Below are 18202 nucleotides of genomic sequence, written 5' to 3'. Positions count from 1 at the left end.
TCATCTGTGATTAAAAACTTGCCTATCTGCAGAAGAAGAGTGAATCAGTTGCTCATATGCACTTCCACAAACCTAAGTGGTTCCTTTTGGTGCTGTCACTGTTTCCCTCACTGGATGGGCTATGTCTTGAGATCTGGCCACCCCAGCACCCAACACATGGCTACACACACTCAGTAAATATTTGAATGCCCTTAGAATCTTAGTACCAGGTCCTCTACTCAAGCAATGAGAATTCACAAAGTCAAAGAAAAATGTCCCCTACATCCCACTCACATACACTTTCAGGCCATACTCAGAGTACCCAGAATCCTAGAATTTCCTGCCCAGAGTCTGCTTCCAGTACTCACATTGGGCCTGTCCCAGAGTCTGTTCACATGAGAACAGGACATCTCACAAAATTGTTCACCCCTAGGAAAAGGAATGGCCAAGGGGTCACTGTTTGTATGTCATGGGGATTAGTGAAGATATGGTATAGACAGAATTTGTTCCTGTGACTGGATTATCCATAAGCATGTACTTAAGGTGCCTAGGAGTACAGGATGGAGCAGAAATGGGAAAAGAAGGGAGGTGAACTATAAGTGGGGTGCTTCTATTTGTACTTTTGTCCCAGGCCCACAAATGTTAGAAGTGAACTGTTTGAATGAATGAATAGCCAAGTAGGAGGTTCTGTGAACAAGCATCAGTGAATACACACACACATATGCACATATACACACATAAATATATATATTATTTTCTATTCCCTTGGTCCTTAGTCATGTGGGCAAGAATATGACTTTTTGTAAATTGGAAACATTTAAACTCTACTCCTCCTTATTCATTATCACTCCATTATTTGTGGTAGACCTAAATTTATTCTCACGGCCACCTTGTCTTCTTTCATCTCTCTTTCTCCCATCCTCTCCTCCTTTGCACCCCCACTCCTCAGTATGCCTATGCCCTAGCCAATTTCATTCAGTCCCAGGGTATCAGCTCCCTGAAGGTGTGGACCAGCCACATGAAGAGGACCATCCAGACAGCTGAAGCCTTAGGTGTTCCCTATGAGCAATGGAAGGCCCTGAATGAGATTGATGCGGTGAGATGGAGGGGGATGGATTCCCTGGTGGGTAGTGACTCTAGACTTATCCCCTGGATTGCCTTTGCTGTGGCTCATATGCAAAACCTAATTAATTCAACAAACTTTTCTTGTGCTAAACACTGTTCTGTGCCTTGGGGATCCAGTGAAGTTCAGAACAGACAAGGTCTTTACTCTCATGGAGCCCGAAGGTTGACAGTGAATAAGACATTGCATTGCATGCAACAAAAGTTTGTGAGAGGGGAAATACAAGGGTCTATAGAGTCTCAGAAGGTGAGGATATTCTTGACAAGACAGTGGTGGAAGATTTAGAAGGAAAGTTTCCTAGAAGCATGCAAAATGGACTTGGGTAAGGGAAAAATTTTAGTTCAAGGAATAGGGAACAGTTCATGTGAAAGCCCAGAGGTGATAATAGAGCATAGCATGTTCAGGGAACTGAAGGAAAATAGCAGAGAGTCTGAGATAGTGATTGTAAGGTCTGGAGAGAAAGGAGATGAAATGAGGTTGGAAAAGAAGAGAGCTTATGGGGCTTTATAGTCCATATTGAGGGATTTGGATGCTACCCTAAAAATGGGAAAACATTGGTGTGGTCTAAGTCAAGGAGTAGGCTACCATGTGCAAAATAGATAACCAGTGGGAAGCTGCTGTATAGTACAGGGAACTCAGATTGGTCCCCTGTGATAACCTAGAGGAGGGGGGTGGGGGATGGGAAGGAGGCTCAAGAGGGAGGGGATATATGTATACTTAAAGATGATTCACTTTGTTGTATAGCAGAAACCAATGCAACATTGTAAAACAATTATCTTCCGATTAAAAATTATTTTTAAAAAATTACCTCCTTCCTCAAAAGGAGGAGTGGGCCAAATGTGATTCACATTTTCTTAAAACCATGCCGTGAAGACTCCATCCATGACTCCGTCATGATCATGTCTGGAGACTAGGCGGGAAGAGGGCCAGAATGAGAATGCTTACCAGTATGGAGATGACTGCATTAGTCTAGGCAAGAAGTGAGGGTGTGATGGACCAGATGTGTATTGGAGATGAAATGAAGGAAAAACTTAGCGAATATTTCATTTGACCCTCATGATACAGTCTCTCTTTAGAGTCAGGTTTTTCCATGAGTTCTTTAAGAAGATATTTCCTCTCCATTGTCTCACCTGCACTATAGGCACATTTACATCAGGTAGCAGCCCACAGGTTATGATTGTTAGATACTAAAGTAAAAGCTTCATCACAGATGTAGATAACTTCTGTGTAGGTAGGTTAACCTGATTGCCTGCTAGATAAATACAGGAAGTATGTGTGTACATGCATAGTAACATATATACTTAACTATAGATGTGTAGAGACACACACATTTAGAAAAGGGAAATACAACATTGTTATACATATCACATATATTATTATAAAATACATGTGAGACAACTTTTCATCATAATAGTTCAGTTATTGTTTGTTTATGGCATACATGTGGTATAAGCACTTATTGGATCCCTACTCCATTTCAAACTCTAGAATAGTGCTAGAGACAGAGATTGGTTTCTGTCTTCATTGAATTTTCAGAAAAAAATAGGGTAGACAGAGGAATACAAAACAGCATGTGTGATGCAGACTCTGGTAGGCTAGAATGTGGGCACACAGATGCTGGGGCAAGGCATCTGACCCAGCCATGATCTGCCTGGAGGAAGTGATGCCTACTTAAAACCTGAGGGTTGAGTAACAGTGAGCCAAGTAGAGAGGATCAGGAATCATGCAGAGAAAGCAGCATAAGCAAAGAGGGAATTGTGTATGTGTATAGGTCTACTAAGGTTATAACAGTGGAGATGGAGAGAGAAGAAAGAGGAATAGATTTGAGAGAAATTTAAGGATTAGAATCTCAGAAATTAGCTATGAAAGATGGGTCAAGAAGGAGGAAGAATTTAGAATGATGTCTAACTTTCTGGTTTATTTCCATTACCAATACTATATTAATAATTAGATATATTAACCTGATAACATTAGATTAAATTGATCTATTTAAATTACTATATAATCCAAGCAATATTAATTATAGAGTAATATATTCCATGGATTGTTTTTTAATTGTGCCTTGTACATTCTGTACTAGTCTCTTTTATATATATTATCTATAATATTCAAAATGCTGTTGTGAGATAGTTATAATTATCCTTATTTTGCAGATGAGGAAAATAAAATTCAAAGAAGTTAGGCGATTTTCTTTAAGTCAATAAGGGATCAGTGGTCACTTCCACAGGCAACAAATTCCCAGCATGCCTCAGAATAAAAAGTCAAAGCCAATCTGGAAGGACTTTGTGAATATACAGAGTACATTTTCTCCCATGGGCAGTGTCAGATGCAGGTTTGACACTGCCTATCTTCCTGTAGGTTGGGACAGGGGTGAACCTAACTCCTAAGGAAAGCCTGGTTGGTGGCTCAAAAGACAACCAGAGCCCATTTCTTCATTACAGGAAGGTCTAATTTGAATCTATCAAACCAGAAGGGAATCTTATAAACCCAACATCGACCCCACCTCTACCAACAGCCACCTCACTTCTGTGGATTTCTTAGTGAGAACTCATTCTTTGAGAGCCCTTAATTCCTTCTTTGGGTCAGGAGAATGTATATCCGCAAGGACCACTCTGAAACTGAGGAATTTGCTAATTCTTGCCTTCTGAGAGAGGTCTGTGGATACCTATTTCTTTATCTGCCAGAGGTCCTGGAGAAGAAGTGTAGGCAGGAGGGATGGGAAATGCTATAACATTGAAAAGCCCTGTTGTGGATATGTACATACACATGCACTTGCATACACAGTCACAGACATCCACCACAGGTATGTTTACACTCACAGATATGCATTTCACAGACACATAGACTAACTAGTCAAACACAGGTTTCCTCTCAGACACATCTACCAATCATATGTGCACCATTCATGCACACACACACACTTACAGACAGACACAGCTAGAGGCACATATCACATTCACCATAGACACACGTGCAATCTTTGCATATATCTACATCACATAGACACATAGAGGCATACCATGGACACACAAACAGTGCAGACATACAGCCTCAACCATATTACCACAGATTCACACAGACCTCAGACATAGATACATAGATACTCACACATATATTTATGGAGATACACATTTCAGAGACACACACACCACAGACACACTGAGACCCACATGAAGAGACAGACCACAGAGACACCTATGCAGGCACATTCTTAGATGACGTGATATCCTTTATATACACATACACATATATATACTTACATATATATGCTGAGACAAATGCACAACCAATAGCATAGGACCTTAAACATACCAAAAATACACATCATGAGCAAGCTACACAAACACAATCACGAATTCTTAAACCCACAAATTTATAAAAATACACACATATGTACAATGTACATCTATAAACCAGTTAGGATAATCATAGAGAAGCACCACAGGTACCCACCATGCACTCAGCCTGAACACACCTATGCACATGCACTCACTCTCACATCCACACAACTACAAACCTTGTGCACACATATACACATACACCAGACAACAAAAAGAATGTATTTTCTCCTTCCATAGAGGCAGTAAAGTGAAGTAGCGAAAGGTTTAGTTGCTCAGTTGTGTCCAACTCTTTGCAACTCCATGGACTATAACCCACCAGGAAGAAGAGGTGGCAAGTATACAAAGAAGAACTATACAAAAAAGGTCTTAATGATGCAGATAACCACAATGGTGTGGTCACTCACCTAGAGTCAGACATCCTGGAGTGTGAAATCAAGTGGGCCTTAGGAAGCATTACTACCAACAAAGCTAGTGGAGGGGATGGAATTCCAGTTGAGCTATTTCAAATCCTAAAAGATGATGCTGTTAAACTGTCGCATTCAGTATGTCAGCAAATTTGGAAAATTCAGCAGTAGCCACAGGATTGGAAAAGGTCAGTTTTCATTCCAAACTCAAAGAAGAGCAATACCAAAGGGACTACCATGCAATTGTGCTCATGTCACATGTTAGCAGGGTAATGCTCAAGATCCTTCAAGCTAGGCTTCAACAGTATGTGAATTGAGAACTTCCAGGTGTACAAGCTGGGTTTAGAAGGGGCAGAGAAACCAGAGATCAAATTGCCAACATTTGTTGGATCATACAAAAAGCACGGGAATTCCAGGAAAACATCTATTTCTGCTTCACTGACTACTCAAAAGCTTTTGACTGTGGATCACAACAAACTGTGGAAAATTCTTCAAGAGACGGGAATATCAGACCACCTTACTTGTCTCTTGAGAAACCTATTTGAATGCCAGGAAACAATAGTTAGAACTGGACATGGAGCAATGGACTGGTTCAAAATTGGGAAAGGAGTACGTCAAGGCTGTATATTGTCATCCTGCTTATTTAATTTATATGCAGAGTACACCATGCAAAATGCTGGGCTGGATGAGGCACAAGCTGGAATCAAGATTGCCAGGAGAAATATCAACAACCTCAGATATGCAGATGATACCACTCTAATGGCAGAAAGCAAAGAGGAACTAAAGAGCTTCTTGAGGAGGGTTAAAGAGTAAAGTTAAAAAGCTGGCTTAGGGGTACTCTTTTGCCCCCTTTTGATGCCTATGTCAGAAGCTTTCTCCTTTATACTTTAATAAAACTTTATTACACAAAAGCTCTGAGTGATCCAGTCTGGTCTCTGGCCCTGGATTGAATTCATCTCCTCCGGAGGCCAAGAATCCCGCATCTCATCATTCAGCAACAACCTTTCATCTTGGGGCCTTGTCCGGGATCCTTCAGGACAAGATGGGACCTAACCATTCCAGCCTCACTCTGTTGAACTGTATCCTGGAAAACTGGGATAGAATTGATCCCCAGGGCTTAAAGAAGACACACCTGGTCTTCCTATGTGATACTGCATGGCCGCGGTACCCACTGGAGGACGGCAAAAGATGGGCCTGATAATCTATGTGAGCCTACTTCTGCTGACTCCAGAAATCCTGAGTCTGCCGTTTGATCCTCAAGACAATGCCTTCCTGTCCTGGGCTCACTCCTGTGCTGCATTCCACAATCGGTCTAAATGCTGGGTCTGCGGAGCACTCCCCTTTTCATCAGTGGAAGGCTTCCCATGGTGGACATCTCCACTTCAAGGAAAAGACTTTCTCCAGGTCTGCGAATACCTTCGACAACAATCAGATATGATGCCTTTTCTTCGTCTGATGACATCTAACAACCCTAAAATGGACTGGTGCAATACTTTGTACCTTAACTTTGGACATAACGTAACTTTTAATTTTGATTATACACGGTCTCAGTTTAATGACTATTTTGCTGCACATAAGACAAATAGGTCTAGATCTGATGGTTTTTTACCTGACGTTTATCAAATATGGGATAAGGTTATATGGCTAACTCCTGAAAAAGGACGTCTAATGTCTACTGCCCCTATATGCTGGGAACAAACAGAGCCATCCCCCAAAGTTAGCCAACAACTTAATTACAATGATTGGAAACAATTGGGATTTTTGCCTCAGGAAATATGTAACGTAATCATTCCAGTGTTTTCCAACCCCAGCTCAGGATCTACCTTTGTCTGGCCAGGCACTAATTGGGACTGGATATCTCAGTCACGCTGGCTTGCTCCAAAGGGAATTATTGGATATGTGGCTCTTACCTATGGGCTTGGCTTCCCCCTGGCTGGATAGGGAGATGCACCCTGGGTCTAGCCTTTACCCACGGCTTTATATTTTCAGAGCTTCCAGAAAAGCCTGCTAATTTACCCCACCTTAAATGTTGGTGGACAAGTTCTGTATTTCACCGGTATGATTATTTGGCTGCAGTGTTTGTCCCCTCTTTGGGAACTACAGATGTTATGCTACGAGTAGATGCTTTGACTAATTTTACTCAACAGGCATTACAAGATTCTCAAAAAGCTATTCAGCTCTTAATGCTGAACAAGCACCAATTAGAAAGGTGGTTTTACAAAACAGATTGGCTTTAGATATTCTGACAGCTGCACAAGGAGGAACTTGTGCCATCCTTCATACTCAGTGCTGCACATATATACCTGATATGAGCACTAATGTTACTCATTTTACTAAACACATGAACAAGATGATTGGGGCCATGGATACTCCTGAAGCCTCTATTGTCTCACTTTGGGAGACGTTAACTAGTTCCCCATGGTGGAAATCTATCTTAATTACAATAATTCTGATTGTTTTGTTTTTGCTGTTTGCTCCCTGCATTTGTAACTGTGTAACTGGATTTGTTTCTAGTCGCATGAAAGCTTTTAAGTTACAAATGGTTGCTCAAACTCCTGCTATCACTGCAGCTTCTTCCGACTACTATTTGGGGCCCCTGGATCAGACATCCTCACTATGAGGATTAGGAGAATATGTTGCCTCACCAATTTAGGGACAACGCCCCTTGTCAGCTCGGAAGCAGTTATGGAATGAGAACAAGGTCCCTTTTCCCTAGGCAACATAATTCTCCTAAAAGAAAAGGGGGGAATGAGAGTGTAACAGGCAGGAAGACCAGGGGTCTCCAAACGGAGGAAAGAGGCTGCAAGTGCCAGACATTTTCATCTCTTTTAAGCAGCAGGAGGAAACAAACCAGCGATATTTTTTCTTCTCTATACAAATTTAAAAGGAGGTTTCTCTTAAAGTGCTGTGTTGCTATGACACCTGGTTTCACCTGAAGCTAACCACTCTCAAACCTTGAGTTAACCAATACATTTCTTTTTCTTATGGAAAAAAAAATAAAAATAAAAAAAATAAAAAGCTGGCTTAAAACTCAACATTCAAAAACTAAGATCATGGCATCTGGTCCCATCACTTCATGGCAAATGGATGAGAAAAAAGTGGAAAGAGTGACAGACTTTATTTTCTTGGGCTTCAAAATCACTGCAGACAGTGACTGCAGCCACGAAATTAAAAGACGCTTGCTCCTTGGAAGAAAAGCTATGACAAGCATAGATAGGGTATTAAAAACCAGACATCACTTTGCCGACAAAGTGCATATAGTCAAAGCTATGGTTTTTTCATTAGTCATGTATGGATGTGAAAGTTGGATCATAAAGAAGACTGAGTGCTGAAGAACTGATGCTTTCGAATTGTGGTGCTGGAGATGACTCTTGAGAGTCCCTTGGAAAGCAAGGAGATCTAACCAGTCAATCCTAAAGGAAATCAGTCCTGAATATTCATTGGAAGGACTGATGCTGAAGCTGAAGCTCCAATACTTTTGGCCACCTGATTTGAAGAGCTGACTCATTGGAAAAGACTCTGATGTTGGGAAAGATTGAGGGCAGGAGGAGCAGGGGGTGACAGAAATGGTTGCTTAGTGGGGTGATAAGATGGTTGAATAGCATCATCAAGTCAATGGATATGAGTTTGAACAAACTCCAGAAGATAGTGAACAACAGGGAAGCCTGGTGTGCTGCAGTTCATGGAGCTGCAAATAGCTGGACTCGACTAGTGACTGAACAACAATAACAGACAGCAGACCCAAACCTAGAGGTGTGTTAACAGAAACCCAGGTGCTTGTGTGCTAATGTTCCATGATCATTGGCCTCAGACCTATGGTAAAGGTTGTGGAGATTTCAGCTTATATAAACTTTTGTCCCCAAATAATTTTTCTCAGGGTGTCTGTGAGGAGATGACTTATGAAGAAATCCAAGAACACTACCCTGAAGAATTTGCACTGCGAGACCAAGATAAATACCGCTACCGCTATCCTAAGGGAGAGGTAAGATTTGGAGGGGTGGCCGGACTCTTAGGACTCCTCCCCAGTATCTTTATTCCAACAACCAGGATTCCATATTTCCCCGGACAGCCTTAGAAACAGGGTAAAGCAAATTTTGCAGCATCTTCCATCCCACAAAGCACATGATTATCTGGTCCTTGGCTCTCTCATTCTTGGCTATAAACAACATTTTCCTCTTTTTAAAGGCAGTACATTTGCCTGTTTATTTCCTTCTTTCAGGAAGGCTCACTTTATCCTAGACTTTGTCTTTAATATTCTTTCACTAATGGCATCTGAAATATTTTAATGTACTTTAATTTTCTGACACTTTATTGCCAAGTTGCCTAAAGCTCCAGCCTTTCTGGATTGTGGGTTGGAGTCCCAAGTGACGATGGCTAATGGTTTAACCAACTCTTCTGCCACCATATGAACCAGATTATCAGTTCCCTATTTCCATGTGGTGGTGAATCCTCATTGCTTGCAACCCAGCCTCCATTTAGCCAGTTCCACATGTTAGAATATTTATTAGTCATACTCCATTTCTGATACAGGTTCCTGAGGAAAATTATCAGAAAGCAGAATATTAGAGAAGACGAAATGATAGATATCCTGTGTTACAAAGCACTTTGACATTTGTCTTTTCACCCTCAGAAATGACATTATGAAGTCAGTGACTGTGCCCTCATTTTCCTTTTTATATTTTAAGGCTATATTATTAGAAGCATACAAATTTAAAGCAATTATATCTCCTTAGTAAACTGTATGTTTTATTATATAGTGAGCAAGCCTCTTTCCCCCCTAATAATGCTTCTTTTATATGATATTAAAATTTTGTCTGCTCAGTATTTGGTTAGTTATTTACTTTCAACTTCTCTGTGTAGTTTTGTTTTGTTTCCTATAGACAACATAGAGCTGGGTTTTGTTGGTTTTGATAAATACTGGAAATATATGACTTTTGAATGGCAAGTTTGGTATACTTTTATTTTAATTACCAATTTATGTGAACTTATTTCTACTCTCTTATTTTGAGCTCTTTAAGCTTGGTTATTTTTTGTCTTTTCCTCCCTTCTTTAGAATTGATAAAATTTTACATCTATGTTTGAGTTATGCAATCTCTTTCCATTCTTTTAGAGTTACTCTTAACATTTTAATATGTATGACTGACAAAATCTAAAAATAAATATCTCTACCTGCCTCCTGAATCAATATAAAAATTTTACAACTCTGGTCACTCCTGCTCTTATATTGCTTGTTAATTATTGTTTTTTATTTTACTTACTTCAAACTTGTGTCTTTTTCCCCAAATGAATTATTATTGTTAGTATTATATTTATTATTGTAAGCACAGCTTACTCACTGAGTGTTAATTGAATGAATTCTTGCTGAAGCACTTCAACTTATACCAATCTATCAGAATACATCACTATTTGTCCCTATAACACCAACATATTGTATTTTTGGGTTAAATTGACATTACCAAAATAAAATTATTATGAATTCTAGATAAAATAGGATTACTTCCAAACAATAAACTTTGTACCCACATAGATGGATCTTTTCTTTTTAAAAAATTTTATTGGATTATAGTTGATTTACAATGTTGTGTCACATATACATATATTTATTCTTTTTCCGGCTCTTCTCTCATATAGGTTATCACATAATATTGAAGAGTTCCTTGTTTTATTCAGTTGGCTCTTACTGATTATCTATATTATATATAATTGTGTGTGTGTATTAATCCCAAGCACCTGATTTATCCTCCCTCCCACATTTTTCCTTTGGTAACCATAAGTTTGTTTTTGATATCTGTAAGTCTGTTTCTATTTTCTAAATAAGATCATTTATATCATTTTTTAAAATTATATTCTACATATGTGTGATGTCATATGATATTTGTCTTTTTCTGTCTGACTTCAGATAATCTCTAGGTTCACCCATGTTGCTGCAAATGGCCTTATTTCATTCTTTTGATGGCTGAGTAATATTCCATTATATATGTTAATTAATATATACACAATGAAATTTATATGTATACAATGGAATATATTAATATTCAGTTCATCTGTTTATAGATATTTAGGTTCTTCTTCTCTATCCATTCGTGTTGATACACATTTAGGTTGCTACCATGTCTTAGCTTTTGTAAATAGTGCTACAAAGAACATTGGAGTGCATGTGTATTTTTGAATTATGGTTTTCTCCAGATAAATGCCCAGGAGTGGGATTGCTGGGTCACATGATAGTTTTATTTTTAGTTTTTCAAGGAACCCCCCATTCTGTTCTCCTAGATGGATTTTATATAGCAGAAATGGGGGGAAATCACTCATCTAATTAAAATATAATTTTTACTAACTAAAAAATATTGTATATAGTCAGTGTTTATTTAGATTCAGCCACATATTTACCAATTCCTTGGATCATTCTTTCATGTTACATCTCAAGTTTTCCTTCTGAGTTAAATGTCTATCTTTTTTTTAGAATTTTCTTTAGGAGGATCTAGGATGACACTAGGATGACAATTTTCTCTCTGGAGTTATCATCGCCACTGTCTTCTGGTTTCTAACATGGCTAAGAAGTCTCCTACAAGTCTAATTGTTATTTCTTTTCTCTCTGGCTGCTTTTAGGGTCTTTGGGTCTCTATTGCTTTTAAGCTTCACTCTGATGTGTCTAAATATTAATTTCTTTTAATTCATCTTGCTTGGAATTAATTGGAATTCCTGAATCTGAGAACTGAGATTCTTCATCAGTTCTAGAAAATTCCCAGGCATTATATCTTTAACTATTCCTCTCTCATATTTTCTTTATTATCTCCTTCTAGAAATGCAAATAGATATGTGTTAGTTTTACCTCTATGCTTCATGTCTCCAAACTTCTTATTTTCGATCTCTTTGCTACATTCTGAGTAATTTCTTCAGCTCTGTCTTCCAAAACATTTTATTTAATGCTCTGCTTACTCTATCCATTGAGTTTTCCATGTTAATGAATATATTCTTCATTTATAAAAATTCTACTTAATTCTTTTTCAAATCTGGATCTTATATTCAATAGCATCTTATTTCTTCCTTGCATTTTTGAGTCAGTCTTTTACTTCTTTAAAAATCTTGAGAATATTTATTTTATATTGTGGATCCTTTATCTTAAGTTGTTAGAGTTCTGCTTATTTTTACTTATTATAGCTTATTTTCTGTGTATGTTATATGAGCCTCAGTTTGACAAAAATTTATCTGTGGGAAATCCATGCAGCCTCAGTTGAGAGAATCTAGAGAGAATTTACATTTGCTTCTTCCAGACATTCCTGGAAGCAAATGACTTGAAATCACTTTTTATTAAACTCTCAGCTTAGCATTTTCTAAAACACATGGGTAATATAATTCTGAACCACAAATCTATCTAACGATATGTTTGGGGTTATACATTCTTAGTGGAGGCTTTTCCTAATTTTTTCCTCCAAGAGTCAGACAGAGACACATTTTTTTATTGTTTCCCTTTGCCTGTGGATATATTTTTAGCCTATAATTTTATTGAGGATGTAGTCCTTTGAAGGTCTCAGTCCCAAATCCCTACCCTATACACACCTAAGGCTTCATCTCGTATTTCTATTATGTTTTAAAAGTTCAAGGCTCTTGGATACTGTGATTGGCAAATGCCCCCATGGGAATTATGGCTTCTATATCCATTTATCACTCTTTTTCCCAAGTTTTTCTTCATTTAGGAACCCTATATTCATAATGTTGTGTTTTCTTGAATGATCAGCAGTGCAAACATTTATTTTATCCAGCTTTTCTAGGGATTTTTTTAGAGGAAAATTTTATTATTGTTATTGTTGTCTACTCCACTATATTGATTGCTCCATTTAATAGATGAAAAAGTAAGGCCCTAGGAAGGAAGTGAGTTGCCCAAGGTCATACTGCTGACCAACAACTGAACTGGCACCACAATCAAGTTTTCCTGATTCCTGGTCTAGAGTTCTTCTCCTCAGGGCAAATGTGCCTCATCTCCCCTTCTTACACAAATGTTTCTCTCCCTTTCAGTCTTATGAAGATCTGGTCCAGCGTCTGGAGCCAGTTATAATGGAGCTAGAACGGCAGGAAAATGTATTGGTGATCTGCCACCAGGCTGTCATGCGGTGCCTCCTGGCCTACTTTCTGGACAAGAGCTCAGGTACCACTTTTCTCTCTGTTCCTGGCATGGGAGCTGCATGTAAGTTGAGACTCTGACACCAGAAACTTTTGGTTTATATCTTAATAGTTAAGACTACAGTATTTAGAACAAGGGTGCATGAGTCTAAGTTCTTACTCTGTCTCGTGATACCTTTGGCAAATTACTTTAACCTCTCCCCGGTGGCTCAGTAGTAAAGAATCCGCCTACAGCACAGGAGCCACAGGAGACGTGGGCTCAATCCCTAGGTCAGGAAGATCCCCTGGAGGAGGGCGCAGGCAACCCACTCCAGTATTCTTGCTTGGAGAATCCCATGGATGGAGGAGCCTGACAGGCTACAGTCCATGAGGTCGCAAACAGTTGGACACAACTGAAGCGACTTAGCAGGTTGCAGGCTCTGTTCTCAGTTTCCTCATCTGTAAAATGGAGAGAATGATGAAGTTTAAATAAATTAACATATGTATAGAGCTTAGAACAGTTCGTGACGCAAAGTATGGGCCATATAAGTGTTAGCTGCTATTATTAATATCAGTGTTATTATGAGTTAACATTTTCAAAGCCAACCTTAACAGTCTGTTTCAACCTGAGAAAGCTGAGCCAGTATTTCTCAGAGGCATGCTGTCATCAGTGGAATGGGGCCTCTTGTGACATTTTTTTTAACTTTTTGGCCACACCGTGCATGTTCCATGGAGGATCTTATTTCCCTGACCAGGGATCCAACACTCCCCCTGCAATGGAAGCATAGAATCTTAACCACTGGACCACCAGGGAAGTCCCTAGCATCTTGATTTTGATTATATGTTTCTGTCTTTGCTCTAGGGATGATTTCTCCAAGATAGTGGTGTTTTCATTTTTAAATGATAATTTATTTTTATTAAAAAATCTGGATATTTTCATTTACGGAGTATCTACACACTGATTACAAATTGCAAGCTAGGGCAGCTGTCCAGGCAAGGGACTATCATGTCACCTCCAGGTGTGAAAGTCTATTTCTGAAATGGAAGCTGAAGTGTTGGCATCTCCAGGATACTGAAGTAAGGATGTGTGAGGACAGTGCAAAGTCATATTTGAAGTGTACAATGTCCTGCAGACTTGGATCTTTTCTATGATGCTAGCTTCCAAACAAAGGGCTCTTATAATATGGAGTCATCTAGAATTGGAACCTGGAGAACTTGACATTGGACAAGTAATTTCCTTTGCTTGGTCCTCAGTCTCCTCAATGGAAAAAAGGTGACAGGGGATGGGGTGGTGCTGCAAGATTTCTGATACTGTTCACATCTCTACTGCTCAGTACTAGTTTTGAGACTATGAGGCTGGCCCTGTAACCCTGACTGTGCAGAAGAGGAAATGGAGGCTCTGAGAGATGAAGTGACTTGCCCGAGATCATAGGGCTCAATGGGGCCGAGAGAGGCACTAATCTTGGGTGCATTCCAGAGGCACCTTATCTCAGACACATGTGGGGTTCATGGGAAGCACATGCATCTCCCATTTGCCCACTGCTTTACCCAAATACTGCCCGCTTTCTTGAACAGGCCATGCCAGCTTGTCACAGCTGTCCTAGGAGCTGGGCTAGGCATGACTGGGCACATGCTCTTACTGCTATTGCTGAAGTAAGGAAACTGAAACTCAGGAAGATGCTGTGACTGAGAACTCAGATCCATAGGACTTCAGAGCTGGGTCCAATCCTGTGCTATAAGAGATAAGATCTTTGAGGACCAGAAAAAGAAAAAGCATGGTTGAGATCACTTGTCTAGGCAGTGGCAGAACTGGATCAGAGACCTCAGGCAAGTTGATTCCCTTCTCTGAATCTATTTTGTCAGGCATGCAGTGAGGAACAGTAACTCCCATAGAGTATCAGTGAGAATGGAGTGAGGTAGTAGACCAAAAGCACTGGACCCAGCACCTGAAGATGATGATGACAAATGCAAGGAGGAGGAGCAGATTGGTTGCCCAGGAAATTTTATGTGTCAGGAGGCTGGGTGGGCCGTGGCAGGCCTGAAAAGCCTAGCATGACCCTCAGGGGCAGGGAGGCCATGATGGGTGGGTACTGGCTCAATGAAGGGAGACAGAAAGCTGAATATGTTTCAGGAGGATGATCAGAATATGATCATCCTGAATATGATCAGGAGGATGGGTGTTTACAGAGAGGAATGAGAGGTGGGAGTGTCACCACACGGCACTGTGCATCCCTCAATGGCAGTGGCAGAAGCTTCAGTGGTCAGAGCACACATTTGGGCTCAAAGCATCCTGGGTTCCAGTTCCAGCACTGCCACTTCCTGGCTGTGGGACTCAGGGCAAGTGTCTTCCCTCTCAGAGCTTCAGGGTCCTCATCCATGGAGTGTGCCTGGTCATCCACTCCCTTGAGGCTATCTGGTGACTGCCGTCAAGGCCATGCAAGTCATTGCATGCAAATCATCAGGAACTGAACACAAGTGAATCAGTGAACGCTTGTCCATCAACAAGTGTCCAAGGAGTCAGAGGGCACAGGCCTGGGCTGGGGAGAAAGCTGCGAGAGCTGCCAAGGTGCATGCACCTCAGCCAAGGCCCCGGCGCATAGTAGGGCCTCAGAAAACACTGGCTGGGACCTGCTGTGACCTTTGAGGTGGGGGACCCCGTGGTAGGACTGAGTGGGGGTGGGAGGGAGGCTTGCCTTGCTCTCATGTCTGCCTGCAGTTGAGGAGGTCGGCCACGTCCACAGTGCCAATCTTTGGTTTCTGGGGACCCAGGGTCTGTCCCAGATCCCCAGGACCCACCGTCTTCCTTGCTCCTAAAGCCTCTCTGCTCTTTTCCTTCCTCCCCACTGGGCTCTCAGCACTGCCCCCTGAAGAGTGTGGGTGAGCAGGACCCAGGTAAAGATATCCATGGGGAAGGGGGTGGAAGGGAAGAGTGCATTAAGCCTGGAACCCCAGAGAGGTGGTGACACCCCTAGCATCCTGCCTCTGAAAGCTGCTCTCTCCTCCTTTCCAGATGAGTTGCCTTATCTCAAGTGCCCTCTGCACACGGTGCTCAAACTTACACCTGTGGCTTATGGTGAGTGCCCTCACCTTCATCTGGGGAAAAGCATATAGACGCTATAAGCATGCCAGCAGTGCCTACCATTTGTCCAGCAAAGTCCTGAGAGAGATTCCCTGGGTGGATAGTTAGGTGTCTTGGTAGAGGCAGGACTGGTGGTAGCAAGATAACAATGGGGGAAGGACTTAGGTAGCCTCTAAATCTGGGATGTGGCCCCAGCTTTCTCTGTCTCTACCAGAGCACCAATCATATAGTACAAAGCTGTAGAAGAGGGGATCCCAAAAAGGGACCAGAGAAAGAGGGGCTTCCACAGGCTTTTGGCTTCCTATGCCAGATCCAAACCCCAATGGTACCACCCTCCTCTTTCTTGAGGCTCCCCAGAAGTATCTTGTGGTCTTCCACACCTCTGATCTTGCAGTAACCACATAGTTCTCAAAATAAACTTTACCTGGGGTTGATTGCCCCAAGGTAGTGGCCCCAAGATTCTTTTAGCACTTCAGCACCTAACACAGCTGGGAGGCTCCACAAAGTTCCATCCTTATTACACAGATTAGGTTTCTGTCTCACAGAAAAGAGCTGGGGAGTGGGGCAGAGATCATCTCTTCTCAATTCTCATTCCCATTGACAAGGGAGGCTCAGAGAACACTGAGACTATTAGGAGCAGAGCCTGCCTCTTAGGCCTGATGTCTTCCCCAGACATCACACAGCTGGTCTAAATTCCCCTCCCTAAAGGGCAGCTATAACCTGCACACAGCATGGAGCTGGGGGTGTGGGTGCTGACGGGGAGAGGGAATGACACCTCAGGGGAGACCTGTGCTCACCTGGGTGGCTTATGGATGGACTGGTTGTTCTTTTCTGAGGCTGCAAGGTGGAGTCCATCTACCTGAATGTGGAGGCTGTAAACACACATCGGGAGAAGCCTGAGGTAGGTGAGGGACTCTGTGGCTCAAGCTGGGATGTTGTGAAAGCACCCTCCCCGGCAGAAAGGCCACCCCACTCCCACAGAGTTTGGGTGTTTCCACCAACAGGTAGAAAAACCAGCACCCAGAAATGTAGGAACTGCAGACCAGACTCAAGATACCATAGAGAAGCAGGGCTAGAGCAACCCTGCCTAGAAGGACTCTGGCTGAGGTTCCCCCAGGCTTGCCTAAAGAAAGAGTAAGGATCCAGGTCTGGCTGAAAGAGGGGAGCCTGGCAGTGAGAACAAGAGGCAGGGAAAGGTGGGGGCTCCAGACTACTGGTTCCTTCCTACTAATACTAGGTTCTTTCCTCTCAGAATGTGGACATCAGCCGGGAACCTGAAGAAGCCCTGGACACTGTTCCTGCCCACTACTGAGCCCTTTCTAAGACATCAAACTGCCTCTGTCCTTTCTTGGGTTCACCTTTAGGAGCTATTATTGATCTTTTCTTACACTGAGAACACTCTGAACTTGGCCTCACTGGAAGAGACCCACTTCCAGTAAAGAAACCTTCATCAGCTCCAAAATAGGCCTTGATTTCTAGCTATAAACAAGGAGCTGTCTAGCTCAAGATGGAGCTTGTTCCTTTTTAATTCCTATTCCCTGATCAATAAAGACTTCCCTTACTGCTTACAAAAGGATAAAGGAGGTCATTGTGAAGCTTCTCCTACAAGATTTTCTTAAGATCCTGACCCTATGAAATGGCTCTGGTGCTGTGGGGTATGGACTGGGTGAGAATTTCCTGGATAAAAGGGCTCTGGAGAAGCATCTCCAAATGTGAAGGTGGAGCATCCATGTGAGTGCCTATAGCCTTGTTCTTTGGTGGGCAACATGACTGGGAACATGACACTTTCATCCCTATATTCAAAGAAGAGTCTGTACTTAGACCACAGTTCTCCTTTCTTCTCCAACTCTTGTTGCCATCCTGACTGATTTCACTGTCCATATAAATGATCCAAACAATACCCTGGTCACCTAGTGCCCTGCCCCCTCAACTTCAGTGATCATCTTCCCTTCAGTCAGTCACTCCATGGACCTTGGTTGGCATCATCTAGACTTCTCCCCAGTTTGACTTCTTAAATAGAAGCATCTCACTGTCTGACCACTGGCCCCCTAGTCCTTATAACTCTCTGTGTCATCCTCCCACACAGCAGGCATGTATGTAGCATTTCTTTAATGAACAATATTTACCCTTGCACTGCATCAAGTATAAGTCCTTTGATTCCTTCAGTATCTCCCAATCA

The 18202-nt window shown here is 41.6% G+C and overlaps 1 protein-coding gene across 2 annotated transcripts in view; it reads left to right on the top strand.

Annotated features, from left to right (window-relative positions):
• Positions 1-17335, top strand: part of PFKFB1 (6-phosphofructo-2-kinase/fructose-2,6-biphosphatase 1) — a 98625-nt gene extending 81290 nt beyond the window's left edge. For both annotated transcript variants that reach the window (XM_061136240.1, XM_061136241.1), the window contains exons 9-14: positions 929-1075; positions 8725-8829; positions 12861-12990; positions 15955-16017; positions 16860-16924; positions 17276-17335. In XM_061136240.1, the coding sequence (XP_060992223.1) occupies positions 929-1075; positions 8725-8829; positions 12861-12990; positions 15955-16017; positions 16860-16924; positions 17276-17335 (570 nt within the window). The remainder of the gene's footprint in view (positions 1-928; positions 1076-8724; positions 8830-12860; positions 12991-15954; positions 16018-16859; positions 16925-17275) is intronic.
• The last annotated feature ends 867 nt before the right edge of the window (positions 17336-18202 follow it).

Source organism: Dama dama, chromosome X (genome assembly GCF_033118175.1).
Source record: "Dama dama isolate Ldn47 chromosome X, ASM3311817v1, whole genome shotgun sequence".
Taxonomy (NCBI): Eukaryota; Metazoa; Chordata; class Mammalia; order Artiodactyla; family Cervidae; genus Dama; species Dama dama.
The sequence above is the reverse complement of the archived record's forward strand: the minus strand, read 5'-3'. Positions and strand labels throughout refer to the sequence as shown.